This window comes from Schistocerca cancellata, chromosome 1 (genome assembly GCF_023864275.1).
Source record: "Schistocerca cancellata isolate TAMUIC-IGC-003103 chromosome 1, iqSchCanc2.1, whole genome shotgun sequence".
Lineage (NCBI taxonomy): Eukaryota > Metazoa > Arthropoda > Insecta > Orthoptera > Acrididae > Schistocerca > Schistocerca cancellata.
Genome location: NC_064626.1, coordinates 297,646,613 through 297,665,900, shown reverse-complemented (window position 1 = coordinate 297,665,900; position 19,288 = coordinate 297,646,613). Strand labels below are relative to the sequence as shown.

At 44.5% G+C, this 19,288-nt stretch overlaps 1 protein-coding gene across 1 annotated transcript in view; it reads right to left on the bottom strand.

Moving 5' to 3' along the window:
- Nucleotides 1-19,288, bottom strand: part of LOC126171413 (regulator of G-protein signaling 11) — a 189,723-nt gene that overhangs the window by 83,366 nt on the left and 87,069 nt on the right. The window contains exons 6-8 of the mRNA XM_049920801.1: nt 19,074-19,145; nt 11,218-11,337; nt 1,504-1,679 (exon numbers count right to left, since the gene is read on the bottom strand). Coding sequence (XP_049776758.1) covers nt 1,504-1,679; nt 11,218-11,337; nt 19,074-19,145 — 368 coding nt within the window. The remainder of the gene's footprint in view (nt 1-1,503; nt 1,680-11,217; nt 11,338-19,073; nt 19,146-19,288) is intronic.

Below are 19,288 nucleotides of genomic sequence, written 5' to 3'. Positions count from 1 at the left end.
TTTCGGTGGGAAGTGTTTGATCACCCACAATACAGCCCTTAATTGGCTACTCGTGAGATTCATCTCTGCTCAAATGAACCGCTGGCTATGAAAACAATATTTTGACATAGCCAACAAGCTGCAGTCCAGAGTAGAAAATTGTTGAAAAGCACTGGCAGCTGTCTTCTATAACGAGGGAATTAAAAAGTTGGTACAACGCTACGACAGATGTCTGAGTCTGGGCGGTGACTGTGTAGAGAAGTAGCTGAAAGGTGTAGATAAACGTTGAAAATAAAACAGTTTTGATTTTCACTGTGGTTTCGATTACGCGACCTATCGTTGCTTTCCGAGTAGCCCTCGTATTTGCAGATTAACATTTTCTGATTTTCACCTTTACTTGTGTTATGAAACCATGATTCCAGGTAAATTTCATGATTCCAGGTCAATAATGGGAAATAACGTGTAACTTTTAATTAGTGATTTTGCGTGTATCAAAATTTGTGACAATTACTCCTATTTTTGGATTACATTGACTTAGAAGCTCCAACTTGTTACATCACCAATGGACCGCGGACCATATTGTGTAACGTAAATTTCAATTTGATATGTCTGCCGCTCCTGAGAAAAAGGGTTTTTAAATTTCGGACACACAGACGAAAAACAAAATGATCTCACGAGGATTCCATTTTTACTGACTGAGGTACGTAAGCATAAAAAGGAACACTTGATTTTTCTGGATCGTGTTACAGTACGTGAGTTGTAGTACATAACGAGAGTTGTTAGAGGGAGAGGGTTTTGGAAAGGATGTGGGGTGGAAAAGTTGGGGAGGAGGACACTGTACCAAGCTTTTGGGGAATTCGGGAAATGGAACTCTGACACGGAGTGGAAGGATGGACCTATCTCTAGGCGGATTCCGCTGTCAGGTAGAGAGGGTTGGTTGTGTTTCGTTGGAATAGGATATGTCGGGATAGGATGTATAAATGTAAACAAAATGGTCCCACAAGGATTGTGCTGGTGACAATGACGCAGAGCACGATGGTAATAATCAGGGATAGAGCGTTAGATGTCATATTCGCAGCAAGTGTAGAAAATCCTAAAATTTTCAGTCTGCGAGAGGAAAGAGGGGGCAGGGCATCATACAGGCTACTGGAGGACAGTACACAGATACAGAAGGCGATACAGAGTGCATGACGTTTGAGGATTTGAAGTGAGTGCCAAAAGTTTGGAGAAACAGAGACTAGCTGACAATGGGATTAGAGAGGATTGTTCGGATTAAGGCTTGCGATCCACGTCTTCAGCAGGTTAGTAGTTTTCATAGTTTAATCTGTTGTGGGATTGTTGTTGCATGGTTACTAGGCCTACCAGTATGTTACTTAACTGAATACGTTTATCATCGTGGCGTGGAAGTGGAACCACTGTATGTACATATCTCTCTCTCTCTCTCTCTCTCTCTCTCTCTCTCTCTCTCTGTGTGTGTGTGTGTGTGTGTGTGATTCAGGCGGAGAGCACAGAGCTTCAACTTACAGGGGACTGTTGAGCAGCCAGAAAGCGGGGTCATCGGTGGTCCAAGGGTTGGAAGGCTGCACGCCGGACAGCAGCGGGTCGTACTCTACGTAGGTGGTGCAGTGCTGCACCAGGTTGTCCAGCGCCTGCGACACCTTGACGCGCGTGCGCACCAAGCAGCTCCTCAGGAAGTCCACCTGCAACGAGACGTGTGCAGCGTGAATTAGATAAAAACAGCAATAATTAAGAAATAAAGTATCCAGTAGAGCGAGGGAGGGGGGGGGGGGGAGCGAAATAAATCTTTACGAGTTAACAGAGTGTGTGATTTTATTTGAGTCATTAAAACATTGAGTCAAATTTACAAAGACCGTGGCACTAAGAGCACACTTACCATTATGATATTGCGCCCCCTCTGACCTAGGTGCCTGCACTGGTTCTGTTGAAAAGGGTGTCAAAGTAGTTGTATCCCATCCCGAAGGAAGCTGGGTAACAACTGTTGGGGCTGGTCCTTGGTATCCTGGATACTGATATTGGGGCAGTATTGATGTCCGACTTGGTTTCACACATGTTCCTTTGGGGAAGACCTGGGGAACTTGCTGCCCACAGAAGTACCTCAACATCATACATACAGTTCATAGAGATACGTGCCACGTGTAGACAAGCGCTACCTTGTTGAAAAACGGCACCACGGTATTGTTATATGAAAGGGAACACATGAAGAGTCAAGATGTTCGTGACATCATCGGAATCCCCTCAGTCACTGACAACCGTGACCTGTAGTTATACTCGATAGCACCTCAAACCATGACGCCTGGAGTACCACCGCTGTGCTTCAACGGAACATTGAAAGAGCGGGACCTCACCCGAGGTCGGTCGCCATTACACTCGCCGACGATGGTATCCGGAGTAGTGCAGGACCACAGTTCACCGGGCAAGGCGTCGCCTTTCGTTAGCAGTCTATGCTTACCCGACACGGCATCACTCCAGACGCAGCCGTTTGTGTTGTGCTGTTAAGAGAGCCTACCCATGGGACGGTAATCACCTAGTGCATCTGCTGTTAGCCTCCGAACGTTAGTTTGCGACGACACAGAATGTTGCAGGGAGTGAGTTACCTGCTGTACGTTGTCAGTTGCAGATGCCTGCCCTCGTGTTCCAAGCAGTCCAAATGCGCGGCACTGTCCCATCCAAATACCACACAAATCTACATATTTGCACGATTCGATCATCTGGTTAAATGGATATCCACAACAGGCCCATTTCTGACTATGTCTGTTGATGATAACGCTGTCTCGTACGCGTACATGGCATCCCTGTTTCTTTCACAGTGATCACTCAACATCTAACACTGTTCACGCCCATTACGTACCCTAACGAAACTAGTAACAACACTTAACAAAACAACACTAATGCACTCTGGTGGCCGTTCTAGATGGCACAAAGAACTACAACTCTAATAATTTACATAATTCTCCACGGTGTGCAAGTGTACGATGTTACATCGACATCTGGCCATGTCATCTCAGTGCTTCATTGTTTTTGTCGGCCAGTGTATTAAAGGTATATTAGACCCGATTTTTCAATATCGCACATCAAAATAATTTTGCATCACCCCAGTTCGAAGAACTCCTGAAGATAGACGTAGACTGCGGATACTGAATCATAGTCCCTATGATTGTTCAGAGGTGTCACTAAATCAGCCCAAAGATGAAACAATCATGAGCAGCGCCTATTAGACGGAGGGCGCCCATCAGCCGATCAGTTCCAGTCATTCCACCGGGAACGAGGTACATGGCTAGTGTTGTCTGTAGTTTAACAACGCCTAGACGGTGGATACCGCGGTTTGATCGCGTCCACATTGTTACTTCGTGCCAGGAAGTGCTTTCAACAAGTTCTCGCTGTATGGTGGTACAACATGCAATATGTGGTATTCATGTCCAGGCGTCTCGGAGTGAACCAAAACGATGTTGTTCGGACTTGGAGGAGATACAGGGAGACAGGAAATGTCGATGACATGCCTCGCTCAGGCCGCCCAAGGGCTACTACTGCAGTGGATGACCGCTACCTACGGATTATGGCTCGGAGGAACACTGACAGCAATGCCACCATGTTGAATAATGCTTTTCGTGCAGCCACAGGACGTCGTGTTATGACTCAAACTGCGCGCAGTAGGCTGCATGATGCGCAACTTCACTCTCGACGTCCATGGCGAGGTCCATCTTTGCAACCACGATATCATACAGCGCGGTACAGATGGGACCAACAACATGCCGAATGGACCGCTCAGGATTGGCATCACGTTCTCTTCACTCATGAGTGTCGCATGTGCCTTCAACCAAAAAAACTTCGGAGATGTGTTTCAAGGCAACCCGATCAGGCTGAACCCCTTAGACACACAGTCCAGCAAGTGCAGCAAGGGTGAAGTTCCCTGCTGATTTAGGGTGGCATTATGCGGGGCCGACGTGTGCCGCTGGTGGTCATGAAAGGCGCCGTAATGGCTGCACGATACGTGAATGCCATCCCCCGACCGCTAGTGCAACCATATCGGCAGCATACTGGCGAGGCATTCGTCTTCATGGACGGCAATTCGCGCCCCCATCGTGCACATCTTGTGAATAACTTCCTTCAGAATAACGACATCACTCGACCAGAGTGGCCAGCATGTTCTCCAGACATGAACCCTATCTAACACGCCTGCGATATATTGAAAAGGGCTGTTTATGGACGACGTGACCCACCAACCTCTCTCAGGGATGTACGCCGAATCGCCGTTGAGGAGTGGGACAATCTCGACTAACAGTGCCTTAATAAACTTGTGAATAGTATGCCACGACGAAATACAGGCATGCATCAATGCAAATGGTCTTGCTGCTGGGTATTAGAGGTACCGGTGTGTACAGCGATATGGATCACCACCTCTGAAGGTCTCACTGTATGGTAGTAGAACATCGAATGTGTGATTTACATGAGCAATAAAAAGGGCGGATATGATGTTTGTGTTTATCTCTATTCCAATTTTATGTATAGCTTCCGGAACTCTCGGAACCGAGGTGATGCAGAAAGTTTTTTGATGTGTATACTACACATGGAGTACTATTAATTTAAAACAATCTCAGGGATAGCATTTTAATCTAATTTTCGCCTGTATATGGAAGTGTTGTCTGCATGCGCATTTCACGGTGTTTGCAATGACGTGTTTGTTGTAATTTCAGCTAAGCTTGCTCCATTACTCATTTTCTTGACGAAAAACATTACAAAATATTGCGCCACTAGTATTTTTTTTATGTTTTCCTAGATAAGATGGCCGAGCGGTTCTAGTTGCTACAGGCTGGAACCGCACGACCGCTACGGTCGCAGGTTCGCATCCTGCCTCGGGCATGGATGTGTGTGATGTCCTTAGGTTAGTTAGTTTTAAGTAGTTCTTAGTTCTAGGGGACTGATGACCTCAGAAGTTAAATCCCATAGTGCTCAGAGCCATTTGAACCATTTCTTTTGTAGGAAAACGTAAATAAAGACTATGGTCTGTTTAAAATTACTTCAGGATTGACAGCTGCGATGGAAGTAGTGGAGTGTGCCCCAGGCAGGAGGCACAGCACGCATTCCGCCAATCCTTCGAGATGTGTAGCCGCAGCAGTCACCCGGAGTTGCCACACTTTCACTCTAGTCATTACTGCACTGTGCTTCAGTTTCAGTCTGTCTGCTGTTCTGTGTGATCTTTCGTTGCACCCTGTGATTTTGTTCGTTTTTGTTTTTATGGTTGCAGGAGTTTACTTCATTTATTTTTATTTTTTTAACGTTACTGTAACACTGTATTCACCTTGCATGTCCGTGTTTTCAGAGCTACATTCGGTCCTTACTACATTTTTTATTGACGATAGTGCGGGACCGCACTGAACACAGCAGGTGGAGGAGCTCTTCCAACGGTAGGATTTTCAGCGAATGGACTGACCTGCTCGTCCCCCGACTTAAATGCTATAAGAGTACGTGTGAGACGCGCTAGGGAGACGTATTGTTACGTGTCAACAGCGACCATTCAGCAGTGTCATCCGCGCTGGTGGAGCAATGAACGCCCTAGTTAAGGACTCCCTCCCGACCTTCTGGCCAGAACGAGAGCACGTTGCAAAACATGCACTGCTTTCCGTGGTGATCACACACCCTATTAAAAACCATGCCCCGCTGTTAGTAACGTACAGAGGACAGTTATGAATCTAGGTGACTTACTAGTAACTGTTATTTTTTAATAAAACTGTGATTTATGTCCGGCTCATTGGGTATTTATTTCAGTTACCTTCTGCATATACTGTAGCAGTTCTTTCTTGAGCCATGTTACTTGGTGGTGACACATCATGCAGAAGTTACTTTCATCAATAAGTCTTAGACACCAGCGTACTTGGTGCGTAGGTGTGACACTGTGCATCAAATGCAAGCAGATGATCTCGTTTTGGAGATCTCTCACAGAGTTCCCGTTTCGAGTAGATGAAAACGAGATTCCGTTAGCAAGAAGTGTTCAACAAACTTTAACAACACAAAACTATCCTGAACGTCGAAAATTCGGTAGCAGCATCAGGAAATGCGTTTTCATAACCTTTCCTTATCTCATACCAATAATTTGTTATCGTAAATAAAACTGAAATGAAAACATGGTCCATCTCTCCCAGAAGGACCGAGCGAGATGGCGCAGTGATTAGGACACTGGACGGACGACGGTTCAATCCCACGTCCGGCCATCCTGATTTAGGTTTTCCGTGATTTTCCTAAAACGCTCCAGGCAAATGCCGGGATGGTTCCTTTGAAAGGGCATGGCCAATTTCCTTCCCCGTCCTTCCCTAATTCTATGAGACCGATAACCTCGATGTTTGGTCTCTTCCCCCAAAAAAGCCCAACCAAACTCTTCCAGAAGACACTAAGCCGCTTCTGTCTTCGCACATTGAGTAATTTGCCTGTTTGAGCGAGTTGAAGGGAATGTAAGATTAAGTGTGTGTTCTAAGTGGGACGTGGTAACTTTGCTCGGTGACTCCATGTGCTTCTGCCGAACTATCAATCTTAAAGCGATTCTGATGGACAACAGCGTAGCAAAACAGTGTCATGTTTGACCGCAAGCACAATTTGAGCGTTCCAGACGCATATTGAGACACATATGAGGAGTGTATCCTCTGGCGTCCTTTGTGAGGGGAAAACTTCACGTCGTTCGAAAAACACTGTCACGAATGTAGGCCTGCCGTTCTCAGCAATAAATTTAAGCAAATTAAATACAGAATATCGTCACTTTCTTTCAGGAAAATGATACTTTCGGAATAATGCCGGCCATATTCTTCATTTGTATAACCCGTTATATATTAATTTATTAAAGTTGATACGTGTATGCAATCATTAAAATGATTTTTATTGCCACGAAGCGCAATTAAAACATCATCATTCGTAGATGTTTCTCGACTCTTTCTAGTTTACTGTGAAAATGAAATGTCTGCATGATGTAGTATAACGTCTCTTATTAGATCCGTGCCCAAGTAATCACAATTAAATTTACATACTTTAGATCTTGCACGCTTTTTACCATGAGCACAGAGGGGATACACCTGCGGAAACTCCCGCTCTTCGATTCTTCTTAACAGGTCGTACTGATACGCCAGCATAATAGGCTATCAGGTTGACAAAATTGTTGAGGCAGCAGATATAATCCCAGTGGACAAGGCTCACCTGTCATTGAACTGTGCATTGTTCTTGACAAAAGAGAAACAATTACAAAGCAAAACAGGAAAACTATACACATTCAAACAACTGAGAAATATGATCTACTATTTAAAAAACATTGAGAGATTAAACGGCAAGAAAGACACATTACTAGATGAATACTAACTTCAACAGTAAGTATAGTTGCGTTATACCAAAATTACAATTCGGTAGTTTTGGTACAGCACATAAATGATGTAGTAATTGATAGGTCTACAGGAAGTATTGGTAGCATTGGCAGGGAAACAAACATAAATGCATATGTAAGAGAGAACTTGCGAGTCGACGATTGCTCTTTGTTTTTTGTTTGTTTGGTTGTTTGTTTTGCACACAATTACAACCCCACATCATGTAGTGTTAGTCCATTGGGTATTTTATATCCTTACAGAATATAAATTAGATTTTATAAGAAATAAAAATTACTTGATCGCGTAACTCCTTCACTTTTATGTAGCCAAAGCAATTAATTTTGATGGAAGTATGGAAGTACAGTTCAAATTGATGCATGCCTGTATTTCGTCGTGACATAAAATAAAAAACTGCAAAAGAAAAATATGTCAGACACCGCTTCAGTACTACATAGAACATATATAGAACACAATTCAGCTACCCACAAACAACGTTCGCATTTATCACTAATAGCGGAAAACTCTTGTGTTTGATGATGATGAAGAACCATCTGTTGAGTGCAAAATAACAGCTATATATATTTTGCGCTCTACAGATGGTTCTTCATCATCATCAAACACAAGAGTTTGCTGCTATTAGTGATAAATGCGAACGTTGTTTGCGGGTAGCTGAATTACGTTTCATATATGTTCGATGTAGTATTGAAGCGGTGTCCGACATATTTTTCTTTTGCAGTTTTTTATTTTACATTTTTTGAGGAGATTGCGTTATCTAGCGCTATTTGATAAAACTGTATTGTTTTCTTTATTTATGGACTGATGACCATAGATGTTAAGTCCCTTAGTGCTCAGAGCCATTTTCTTTATTTATGTTAATGCAACATTCTTGTGTTTCACGTTACAGATCAATTGCTTTCGAATGAAACATGAATTAAACATTGAAAATTTGAATTTTGCTATAAATACAGTTTGTTTTTACTTAACAGGCAGGAGGATAACGACGTACAACGAAAGTGTTACACAGGTTAGGCGCAACTTTATACTATCCTCCCACAGTTTCTGGACTATGTCTAGGGGAACGTAGTCAGATACTGATTGATTACGTAAGAAAAGGGATCGCTATGAGGAAACACCCCGTAGGTACTCAATACACCTACCGTAAAAGCAATGCGGCTATGACCTTAACTGACCACAGTTACTAGGAAAACTACCGTAGTCTTTCTATTCTAGTAGGAATGCAATATTTTTTGGACGTCCAACAGTACGTCTGGCCGTATGCGTGGTGTCGAAGGGAGCAGATGTGAGGACCGCTTTCTGTCTCCCTGACTCACCTCTCCCGCAGTGCCACACTGTTAGCGCGGTGCGGGAAAATGTGCCACTACCACAACGCCAGCCGAGCAGGCGCATGCCCGAGTCGCCTCACCGTTCCAAATTGCACCGATAAGTAAAAAACATGCTCGCTGCCCTGTGCCGATCAACACGGGCTAACGCGTCTCAATTTGCTCAAGCGTCGGCGTGCTGCAAGAAACGTCAGTTACATACATACATCAAAAAAAGTTTTGCATCATCTCGATCCGGAACCTGTACAGAAAATTGGAATACAGATCAACATAAACATCATTTCCGGCCTTTTTATTACTCATGAAAACCACACAATGCATGTTGTACCACCATACAGCGAGACCTTCAGAAATGGTCGTCCAGATTGCTGTACACACCGGTACCTCTAATACCCAGTAACACGTCCTCTTCCATTGATGCATGCCTGTATTTCGTCGTGGCATACTATGCACAAGTGCATCACGGCACTGTTGGTCCAGATTGTCACACTCCTCAACGGCGATTCGGCGTACAACCCTCAGAGTGGTTGGTGGGTCACGACGTCCATAAGCAGCCCTTTTCAATCTATCCCAGGCATGTTTGATAGGGTTCGTGTCTGGAGAACATGCTGGCCACTATAGTCGAGCGATGTCGTTATCCTGAAGGAAGTCATTCACAAGATGTGCACTATGGGGGCGCGAATTGTCGTCCATGAAGACGAATGCCTTGCCATTATGCTGCCGATATGGTTGCACTAGCGGTCGGAGGATACCATTCACATGTCGTGCAGCCGTTACGGCGCCTTTCATGACCACCAGCGGCACACGTCGGCCCCGCATAATGCCACCCTAAATCAGCAGGGAACCTCACTCTTGCTGCACTTGCTGCACTGTGTGTCTAAGTCGTTCAGCCTGATCGGGTTGCCTTGAAACACATCTCCGAAGATTGTTTGGTTGAAGGCACATGCAACACTCATGAGTAAAGAGAACGTGATGCCAATCCTGAGCGGTCCATTCGGCATGTTGTTGGTCCCATCTGTACCGCGCTGCATGATATCGTGGTTGCAAAGATGGACCTCGCCATGGACGTCGAGAGTGAAGTTGCGCATCATGCTGCCTACTGCGCGCAGTTTGAGTCGTAACACGACGTCCTGTGGCCGCACGAAAAGCATTATTGAACATGGTGGCGTTGCTGTCAGTGTTCCTCCGAGCCATAATCCGTAGGTAGCGGTCACCCACTGCAGTAGTAGCCCTTGGGCGGCATGAGCGATGCATGTCATCGACATTTCCTGTCTCCCTGTATCTCCTCCATGTCCGAACAATATCGTTTTGGTTCACTCCGAGACACCTGGACACTTCCCTTGTTGGGAGCCCTTCCTGGCACAAAGTAAGAATGCGGAGGCGATGGAACTGCGGTATCGACCGTCTAGACATAGTTGAACTAAAGACAACAAGAGCCGTGTAGCTTCTTCTTGGTGGAATGACTGTAACTGATCGGCTTTCCATGACCACCAGCGGCACACGTTGGCTCCGCATAATGCCACTCTAAAATAACAGGCAACCTCCACCCTGTTGCACTCGCCGTACAGTGTGTCTAAGGCGGCTACCCTGACTGGGTTGCCTGCAAACACATCTCCGACGATTGTCTGTTTGAAGGCTTATGCGACACTCATCCGTGAAGAGAACGTGATGCCAATCCTGAGCGATCCATTCGGCATGTTGTTGGGCCCATCTGTACCTCGCTGGATGGTGTGGGTGCAAAGATGGACCTCGCGACTGACATCGGCAGTAATGTTGCGCATCATACAGCCTTTTGCGCACAGTTTGAGTCGTAACACGACGTCCTGTGGCTGCACCAGAAGCATTATTCAACACGGTGGCGTTTCTGTCAGGGTTCCTCCGAGCCGAAATCCGTAGTTAGCGGTTATCCACTGCAGTAGTAGCATTTGGGCGGCCTGAGCCAGGCGTGTCTCTCTGTATCTCTTCCATGTCCGAACAACATCGCTTTGGTACACTCCGAGACGCCTGGACACTTGCCTTGCTGAAAGATTTTCCTGGCACAAAGTAACAATGGAGATATGATCTAATCGCGGTTTTGACCGTCTAGACATGGTTGAGTTACAGACAACATGAGCCGTGCACCTCCTCCTGGTGGAATTACTGGAACTGATCGGCTGTCAGACCCCCTCTGTCTAATAGGCGCTGCTCATGCATGGTTGTTTACATCTTTGGGCGGGTTTAGTGACATCTCTGAACAGTCAAAGGGACTGTGTGTGCGTCCACAGTCAACGTCTATCTTCAGGAGTTCTGGGAACCGGGATGATGCAAAACGTTTTTTTGATGTATGTATTTTGGGAGGAAGCCTGATTAAATATCGCTCCGCGCAAATGACAGTGTTGCACGAACGGTTTGCCTCTAGTGCCGCACGTGTGAGTGCGAGTGCGCGTGCGAGGTGCGAGATCGGCGAGTGGCGGGCGCCCACCCACCTCACGCTTGACGTCGTCTGAGGAGCGCCTCTTGGCGCGCGCGGCGGCGGCTGCGGCGCGGCCCCAGGCGGGCACGGGCGCGGGCTCCAGGTGGTGCGTGTAGCCGGGCGGCGGCCGGTACACCCGCCAGTAGGCGCGCTCCTGGCTGTCGCTCACGATCTTGTCGCCCTTCTTGCGCTCCTTCGCCAGCCGCACCTGCAAAAACCGCAAACGACTCCAGCTGCCATCTCCGTGCGCTCCGGGCTTCACCAACCCTCAGATATTTCCACAGCTGTAACTGTACAAAGTGTTTCAACTCTGACAGTGGTATTATTATTAGACCACGGATTCTTAGGTGGTAAAAAAGTGTGTTTTAGGCACCTAAAATAGGCTCCTTCAGTAGTTCATTTAGGTTATATAAAACCTAAAGTAGGCTCTAATAAAAATGATGCGGAGAAAATAAAAATAAATTAAAATACACAGTGTTGAAAGTATGAACATCTCATTAGTCATTAAAACAAGGAGAATGAATATTTACACAGTTACAGAGCACAGCAATCTACAACATTAATGTTGAACGTAACTCTAAATATTTTTGAGTTCCTGCAAGATAAAGATCTCTGTAAAAAAGATGACCATAGCTTCACAATAAATAACCAAAATCTTTTATAGGTTTTCTGGTGAAAAACTATGGCGCTAGTCAGTCAGAATCAATTTATACGCTGAAAAAGAACGTTCTACATCAACAGATGTGACAGGAGCGTACTTCATTTTCGGCACATGTTGGACAGGAATGCTGCAGTCAGGAGTGCTGGATTTTCCACTAAGTATGTCGGCAACAAATACTGGAACACGTGAGGCAATATTGACCTTACGACTTATTTTAGAAGAAAGATTAAGGAAAGACAAACCTACGTTTCTAGCATTTGTAGACTTAGAGAAAGCTTTTGACAATGTTGATTGGAATACTCTCTTTCAAATTCTAAAGGTGACAGGGATAAAATACAGGGAGCGAAAGGCTATTTACAATTTGTACAGAAACCAGATGGCAGTTATAAGAGTCGAGGGACATGAAAGGGAAGCAGTGGTTGGGAAGGGAGTAAGACAGGGTTGTAGCCTCTCCCCGATGTTATTCAATCTGTATATTGAGCAAGCAGTAAAGGAAACAAAAGAAAAATTCGGAGTAGGTATTAAAATCCATGGAGAAGAAATAAAAACTTTGAGGTTCGCCGATGACATTGTAATTCTGTCAGAGACAGCAAAGGACTTGGAAGAGCAGTTGAACGGAATGGATGGTGTCTTGAAGGGAGGATATAAGATGAACATCAACAAAAGCAAAACGAGGATAATGGAATGTAGTCGAATTAAGTCGGGTGCTGTTGAGGGTATTAGATTAGGAAATGAGACACTTAAAGTAGTAAAGGAGTTTTGCTATTTGGGGAGCAAAATAACTGATGATGGTCGAAGTAGACAGGATATAAAATGTAGACTGGCAATGGCAAGGAAAGCGTTTCTGAAGAAGAGAAATTTGTTAACATCGAGTATAGATTTAAGTGTCAGGAAGTCATTTCTGAAAGTATTTGTATGGAGTGTAGCCATGTATGGAAGTGAAACATGGACGGTAAATAGTTTGGACAAGAAGAGAATAGAAGCTTTCGAAATGTGGTGCTACAGAAGAATGCTGAAGATAAGATGGGTGGACCACATAACTAATGAGGAAGTATTGAATAGGATTGGGGAGAAGAGAAGTTTGTGGCACAACTTGATCAGAAGAAGGGATCGGTTGGTAGGACATGTTCTGAGGCATCAAGGGATCACCAATTTAGTATTGGAGGGCAGCGTGGAGGGTAAAAATCGTAGGGGGAGACCAAGAGATGAATACACTAAGCAGATTCAGAAGGATGTAGGTTGCAGTAGGTACTGGGAGATGAAGAAGCTTGCACAGGATAGAGTAGCATGGAGAGCTGCATCAAACCAGTCTCAGGACTGAAGACCACAACAACAACATGTCGGCAACTGCACACAACTCCTTCAGGCCAGTTTTCTTCTGCAAAACCGTTTGCCTTATTGCCCGTACTTTTTCCCCTACTTCACATGGCGCTTCATTAATTTTCATTTTGACTTCTTCAAGCAAAGAAATATTGTCGTAGATAGATCTCCCTGAGCCTTCTAAGTGTGAAATAATTCTTGCCATAAATGTGTAGTGGGCCCTAGTGTAAGATAAGTCCCGTTTTAAAGAAGAATCTTTGAGTAACTCCATTGCTGCAGTTACGGATGCAGCATCCTCCGGTATAGTTTCAACCACCTTCTGGACAGCTGAGAGATGCGTACTATAGTATTCTGCTGCTATCAGCCACGTGACCCAGCGGGTGACAACAGGCTCTGGCGGCAACGTGACATCTGGAAGCTGTTCTTTGAATGCCTGTATTCTTGATGATGCCTTAACAAAAAATTTCTTCACCATAGATATTACTTTATTTACTTCAAGAAATTGTAGCCTTACTTGCCCTGCTATGCGGTTGATCCCATGCACTGCACAAGTTACGTGCAACATCAATGGGTAGAATACTTCTAATAGTTGAAACGCTGCTATCATATATGCAGCAGCATCAGTGACGGCCAGAAGCACCTTATTCTCATCCACTCCGTTTGGGTATAGCACCTGAAGCCCATTGTTCACAAACTGTGCTATTGTTTGTTGGTTAGTTTTTGCAAGCTGTTTTGAGTATACCAAATGAGCCCTGGATGGAGCATCTGGATCTAGCTTGCCAATAATCAGGTTTGCAATATAACGGCCAAGACTGTCAGTAGTTTCATCCATAGAAATCCATATACAAGTTTCTCCAACATCTCCTCGGATTCTGTGCAATGCAGCATTGTAAGCTGAATCCACATAATTCTTGCGTAAAGTTTACTCTGCAGGAATAGACTGATGGCAGTACTTCTCAAGAAAACCTCTGAAAATAGGGTTTTTAGTTTCCGAAAGGGGATGTTTGCTGCCACAAGTGCATGACACAAATCACTGCCGACCTTGTTTCTGTCAGAGGATTCACCAGATTTATTGATTAAAGGAATTTGCTTCAGTTTAACCTAAAGATCCGTGATCTATTTTTTACATATGAATAATAAAACACCTATAAAGAGTATTTGGTATTAATAGGGATAGCGATATAAAAAAATAAAAAAAGACCGAAGTGTTAGGCAAATACGAAGCATGAGCGCATATCAACTAGCCACCTTGCTGCACGCTGGGCAGAAAATATTTTTTTTCCATCTGTTGTATAGTGTGGAAAAATTTGAAGCCACTGTCTTATATAATGAAATAGGCAGTTTTTAGGATATTAAAGCCGAAATAGGCAAAAATAGGCACTAACGTCGAAATGGACTTTTTTAGGTCCTATAGAATTAACGCTATTAAGTGTAAATAGTCATGAAACGCATAAATACAAAATTTTATGCAAATAGGAACTCAGGAACAAAATAGGTTTTTACCTAAAATCCGCGGTCTAATTATTATTAGAAAGAGGCACCAAATAGCTGCGTATAACTAACTAATCTTTATTCAGACAGAGTATTTTGGAATTTATCACCATTGTCAAGTGCCTGTGAATACACACTGAAACGGCAAAGAAACTGGTATAGACATGCGTATTCAAATACAGAGATACGCAACAAGGCTGAATACGGCACTGCGGTAGGCAACGCCTATATAGGACAACAAGCAGTTGTCAGATCGGTTATTGCTGCTACAGTGGCCGGTTATCAAGATTTAAGTGAGTTTGAACGTGGTGTTATAGTCGGCGCACGAGAAATGGGACACGGCATCTCTGAGGTAGCGGTGAAGTGGGGATTCTTCCGTACGAGCATTTCACGAGTGTATCGCGAATATCAGGAATCCGGTAAAACATCAAATCTCCGACATCGCTGCGGCCGGGAAAAGATCCTGCAAGAATGGGACCAACGACGACTGAACTCAATCGTTCAACGTGACAGAAGTGCAACCCTTCCGCAAATTGTTGCAGATTTCAATGCTGTGCCATCAGCAAGTGTCGGTGTGCGACCCATTCAACGAAACATCGTCGATACTGCCTTTCGGAGCCGAAGGCCCATTCCTGTACCCTCGACGACTGCACGGCACAAACTTTTACGCCTCGCCTGGGCTCGTCAACACCGACATTGGGCTGTCGATGACAGGGAACATGTTCCCTGGTCGGACGAGTCTCGTTTCTAATTGTATCGAGCGGAAGGACGTGTACGGGGTGTAGAGAACCTTTTAAATCAATGGACCGTGCAGGTGAGCAGGGGACTGTACAAGCTGGACGGGGCTCTGTAATGGTGTCGAGTGTGTGCAGTTGGAGTGATGTGGGGTCCCTCATACGTCTAGAAATGACTCTGACACGTGAAACGTACTTCGGCATTTTTGTCACTTGTGGAAAAATCCAGGTCTCTAACGTATCCACATAAACACTTAGACATAAGACCTGGACGCCGGCCAGCCGCCGCAGGGAGACATTCACTTACGGCGCCAATAAAACTGGCCGTCCCTCAGAACTCTTAAGTCTGGCCATCTGCAGGATCTGCCAAGGCTGTAGGAAGCTGAAGTGTTGTTGCCCGATCGTGATACTACAATGCTGTGTCTGTTCCTGGCCTCGTGGTAAACTTCATGCAGTGTAGACACTAAACCGCAGCTTTCTGACCATTCCTTCCTTTAACCTATTAAACCGCATTTCGACTATCTGCCAAAGGTGTCATTCTGATTGCATCTCAAAGAGAATCTGCACCGTTTTCCACTAATAGCAGCAAAACCCTCCAAGATCCTTGCGGTTTATGCACGAGAGTCTCGCCCTACAGCTTCCACCTGCCACACGCTACTGGGCGCCTTGATGTCAGCCGCCGTTAGATCTGTAATCGCGGCGCGGCAGCCTTCGGCCGTTTCTGTTCTCGCATTGTTAGCATAAAATTGCTTCTTACTGTAGTTTGATAATCCGCACGAAATAACTTCGATAAGCCAAGCGAACACTATGAAGTTACATAATGTCCTCAGTAAGCATGAAGTGAAAGTGATGTTTCGCCCACCACCAAATACAGCAGCACTCCTGGGTACCGTTAAAGATGATTTGGTGCTTCGGAAGCCTGGGGTTTACAAGATCCCCTGTGAGTGCGGCCGTTCATACGTCGGACAGACGACACGTACTATCCAGGAGAGATGCACAGAGCACCGCAGGTACACCCGGCTCTTACAACATAATAAATATGCGGTGGCCGAGCACTGTATTGATACTGGGCACTCTATGGTGTACGATAACGTCGAAATTTTAGCCTCGACTTCATCCTCCGCGGTGAAGGAAGCAACTGAAATTCGCTTGGCGACGAATTTAATAAATAGAGATAGCGGCTTCAGCTTGGGCAAATCTCAGAATCCGTCAATTTCTGTAATAAAATCACAAAGACGTCGCGACGGTGCAGCTCGCAGTGATACATCGATATCACTATGTGGATCGACTGCGCAGCTATAGATCTATTTCCATGCATATGCCATACGTCTTTGCCGCCGATTAACGTCTCTGGCGCCTTGTGTATCTGCCGCATGCGCAGTGGTGCGGTCCATGGTTTTATAAGGACGGAGCAAGTGCTGGAGCGTCAGTAACCTCGGCTCACTCTGAAGATGGCTGGACGGTATTCAGTCGAAATATTAGAAGATGAAGTCAAATTTATGCGGCTGCACGCCAGAAATTTTATGGATCAGTATTTGGGCCGCGAAAATATGAAGATGCACACTACTCCGTTTGATAGGTGCCCTCACGTCATCGTTGCCGTGGTGTTCCGTTGACCGAAATTCCACCATTCATGCAGAACATCTATTCACAGCTTGTATGATTATATCGTGAATTAGACGCAGTACGGAGAAATAGCGGTTTGTTGCTTCAATTTTGTACACCAGTGTAGCTAACTAACGAGGCAATATCTTACTTTTCTGACGGTGAGTGACCAAAACATAACCAACAGAAACAATAGCTAGAGTGTAGTATTAGTATCAGTTGCAAATGTTTTAGTAATGGTTGTTGCTGAAGCATAATAAAGGTGACTGCTATAGTTATAGGGCCTACTATAATTTTTGTTGTAGTAAAAGTAGTATAAGTTGTTGTAATACTAATAGCAACATATGTAATTGTAGCCATAGTCTTTGCAATAGAACTTATGATAGAAGGTGACTTAGATACAGTTAAAATCAGTTACGTCAGTTGGAAAGAAATCCAATGGCCGATTTCTGTGTCGGGAAAGGGACGCTCTACTGTGAAAAAAATACCATAAGAAAACTGTATGGAGGGTACCGTGATGGCAGCCACTGTAGTGTTACGAGGCCCAGTGATAGGAAAAAACAGATACAAAAAAGTAATACAATAAAATTATAAACTTAGATTTATATTTAGTGCAGGAAAAAAACATACCGATAAGACTGTCATGATGATTTACATATGATATTTATTAGATCTGTAATTGTCCAATACTGTTATCGAGAAATTAGACTAAAATAAACAAATAAATAAATAAAAATGTTAGCGTATAGATTGTAATACAATTAAGCCTATAAATTTAGTATTTTATTGATCATCGGTATGTTACGATGGGCGTCACATTTCTCGACACTTTTGCACAACATAACCACATTCTTTTAGAGTTCTTTAATGTGCCGCTCCAACGAAACAGCATGCTTTCGTAGTACGGAAGTTTAAATACGAATATCATCAAGTAAAGCACTTGAGTTCCACAAATACCTACTTCAACATGGCGCTAGCTAGGTTTGCATGTATTACCCAACCACGGCACTGGAGATGGGACATCACACGAGCATTTATCGACGCGCAAGTTGCCGAAGCGGCGTCAAATCGAAAGACTGGCACCCGGCGAACGGCCTACCCGACGGGAGGCCCTAGTCACACGACGAGCATTTTTCTGACGGCGCACTAGAAAATTGTGAACATTTATTTAAAATAACATTGGTTTTGTTGGTTTACGGAATGAAGTTTGGTGGTGACATACTGGTCTGTAGCGTAGCCTGAGGTCTTAATTAAGTTGAAAGTTGATACTTTGAAGACATTTTTTGAAGTAAATCATTTCTGCGCCGTTTTAAATTTCAATAGAAGATTTCAGTTTCGCACTCAGGCCACTTTCTTGCGAGATGGAGAACCCAACACAGTGAGCAAATTGAGAACCTACTATACGACTAATGCAGCACGAATTAAACTCTTGCGTCTGTCACATCTTAGGACGGTGACATGTGCCGACGTCAGCTAGTCTGTGTTACGATTGGCTGTTTACCTGATTTGGCTTTGTTTCCATGCTTACAGCCTATTATACTGGAGACTTCGATACGGAACGCGCTTTGCGTTCTGATGGTAGTCACCTGTGCCGAGTGTAGACGCAGCTACGGACAAGGATTGAACTGTGTTATTCCCAGGTACAACAGCCGTTACTACGGCACACGAATCACGCTACCAAGTTCAGACCACAGTTACGGGATTTTAGAATTTTCAAAATTTGTGGTAAGAACTATGGGACCGAACTTTTAAGGTCATCGGTCCCTAGGCTTACACACTAATTAATCTACCTTAACGTAACTTACGCTAAGGACGTCACACACACCCATGTCCGAGGGTGGACTCGAACCTCCGACGGGGGCAGCCACGCGTACGGGATTTGCTATCCCCATATCCAGAAACATCATTTGTTTTGCGACAGCCGTTATGTTTCTGTGAAGTGATCATGTTGTGCAAGAGTTGTTTAGTAAAGAGCTCAAATGGTGAAACGGTAGTCAGTATTTTCTGCTGATGTAGTAAGTAATTCTATATTTCATCCGCTTTTTCCAGTATTTCTGAAACTCTGAAAGTTATGAGAAAATGTATTTTTTTAATCTACATCACTATTCCCTAAGCGACAAGCGATTGATTTACCTGTTCTTCAGCTTGCATCGTTATGAAGTCCCACTTGTTCTGCAGGTTCTTCCTCAGACTGGTGAGTGCATCCTGCAACAGGACAAAAACGATTAGTAGAAACACATAGCCTTGGAGACCAAATGCAGTGCGTGCTTGATCCATCGGAACAAACTTTTAAGTCTTAATTCCGCATAAACGTATTTCGACTGTCCTTGATCTGAATTTAGCCCCGA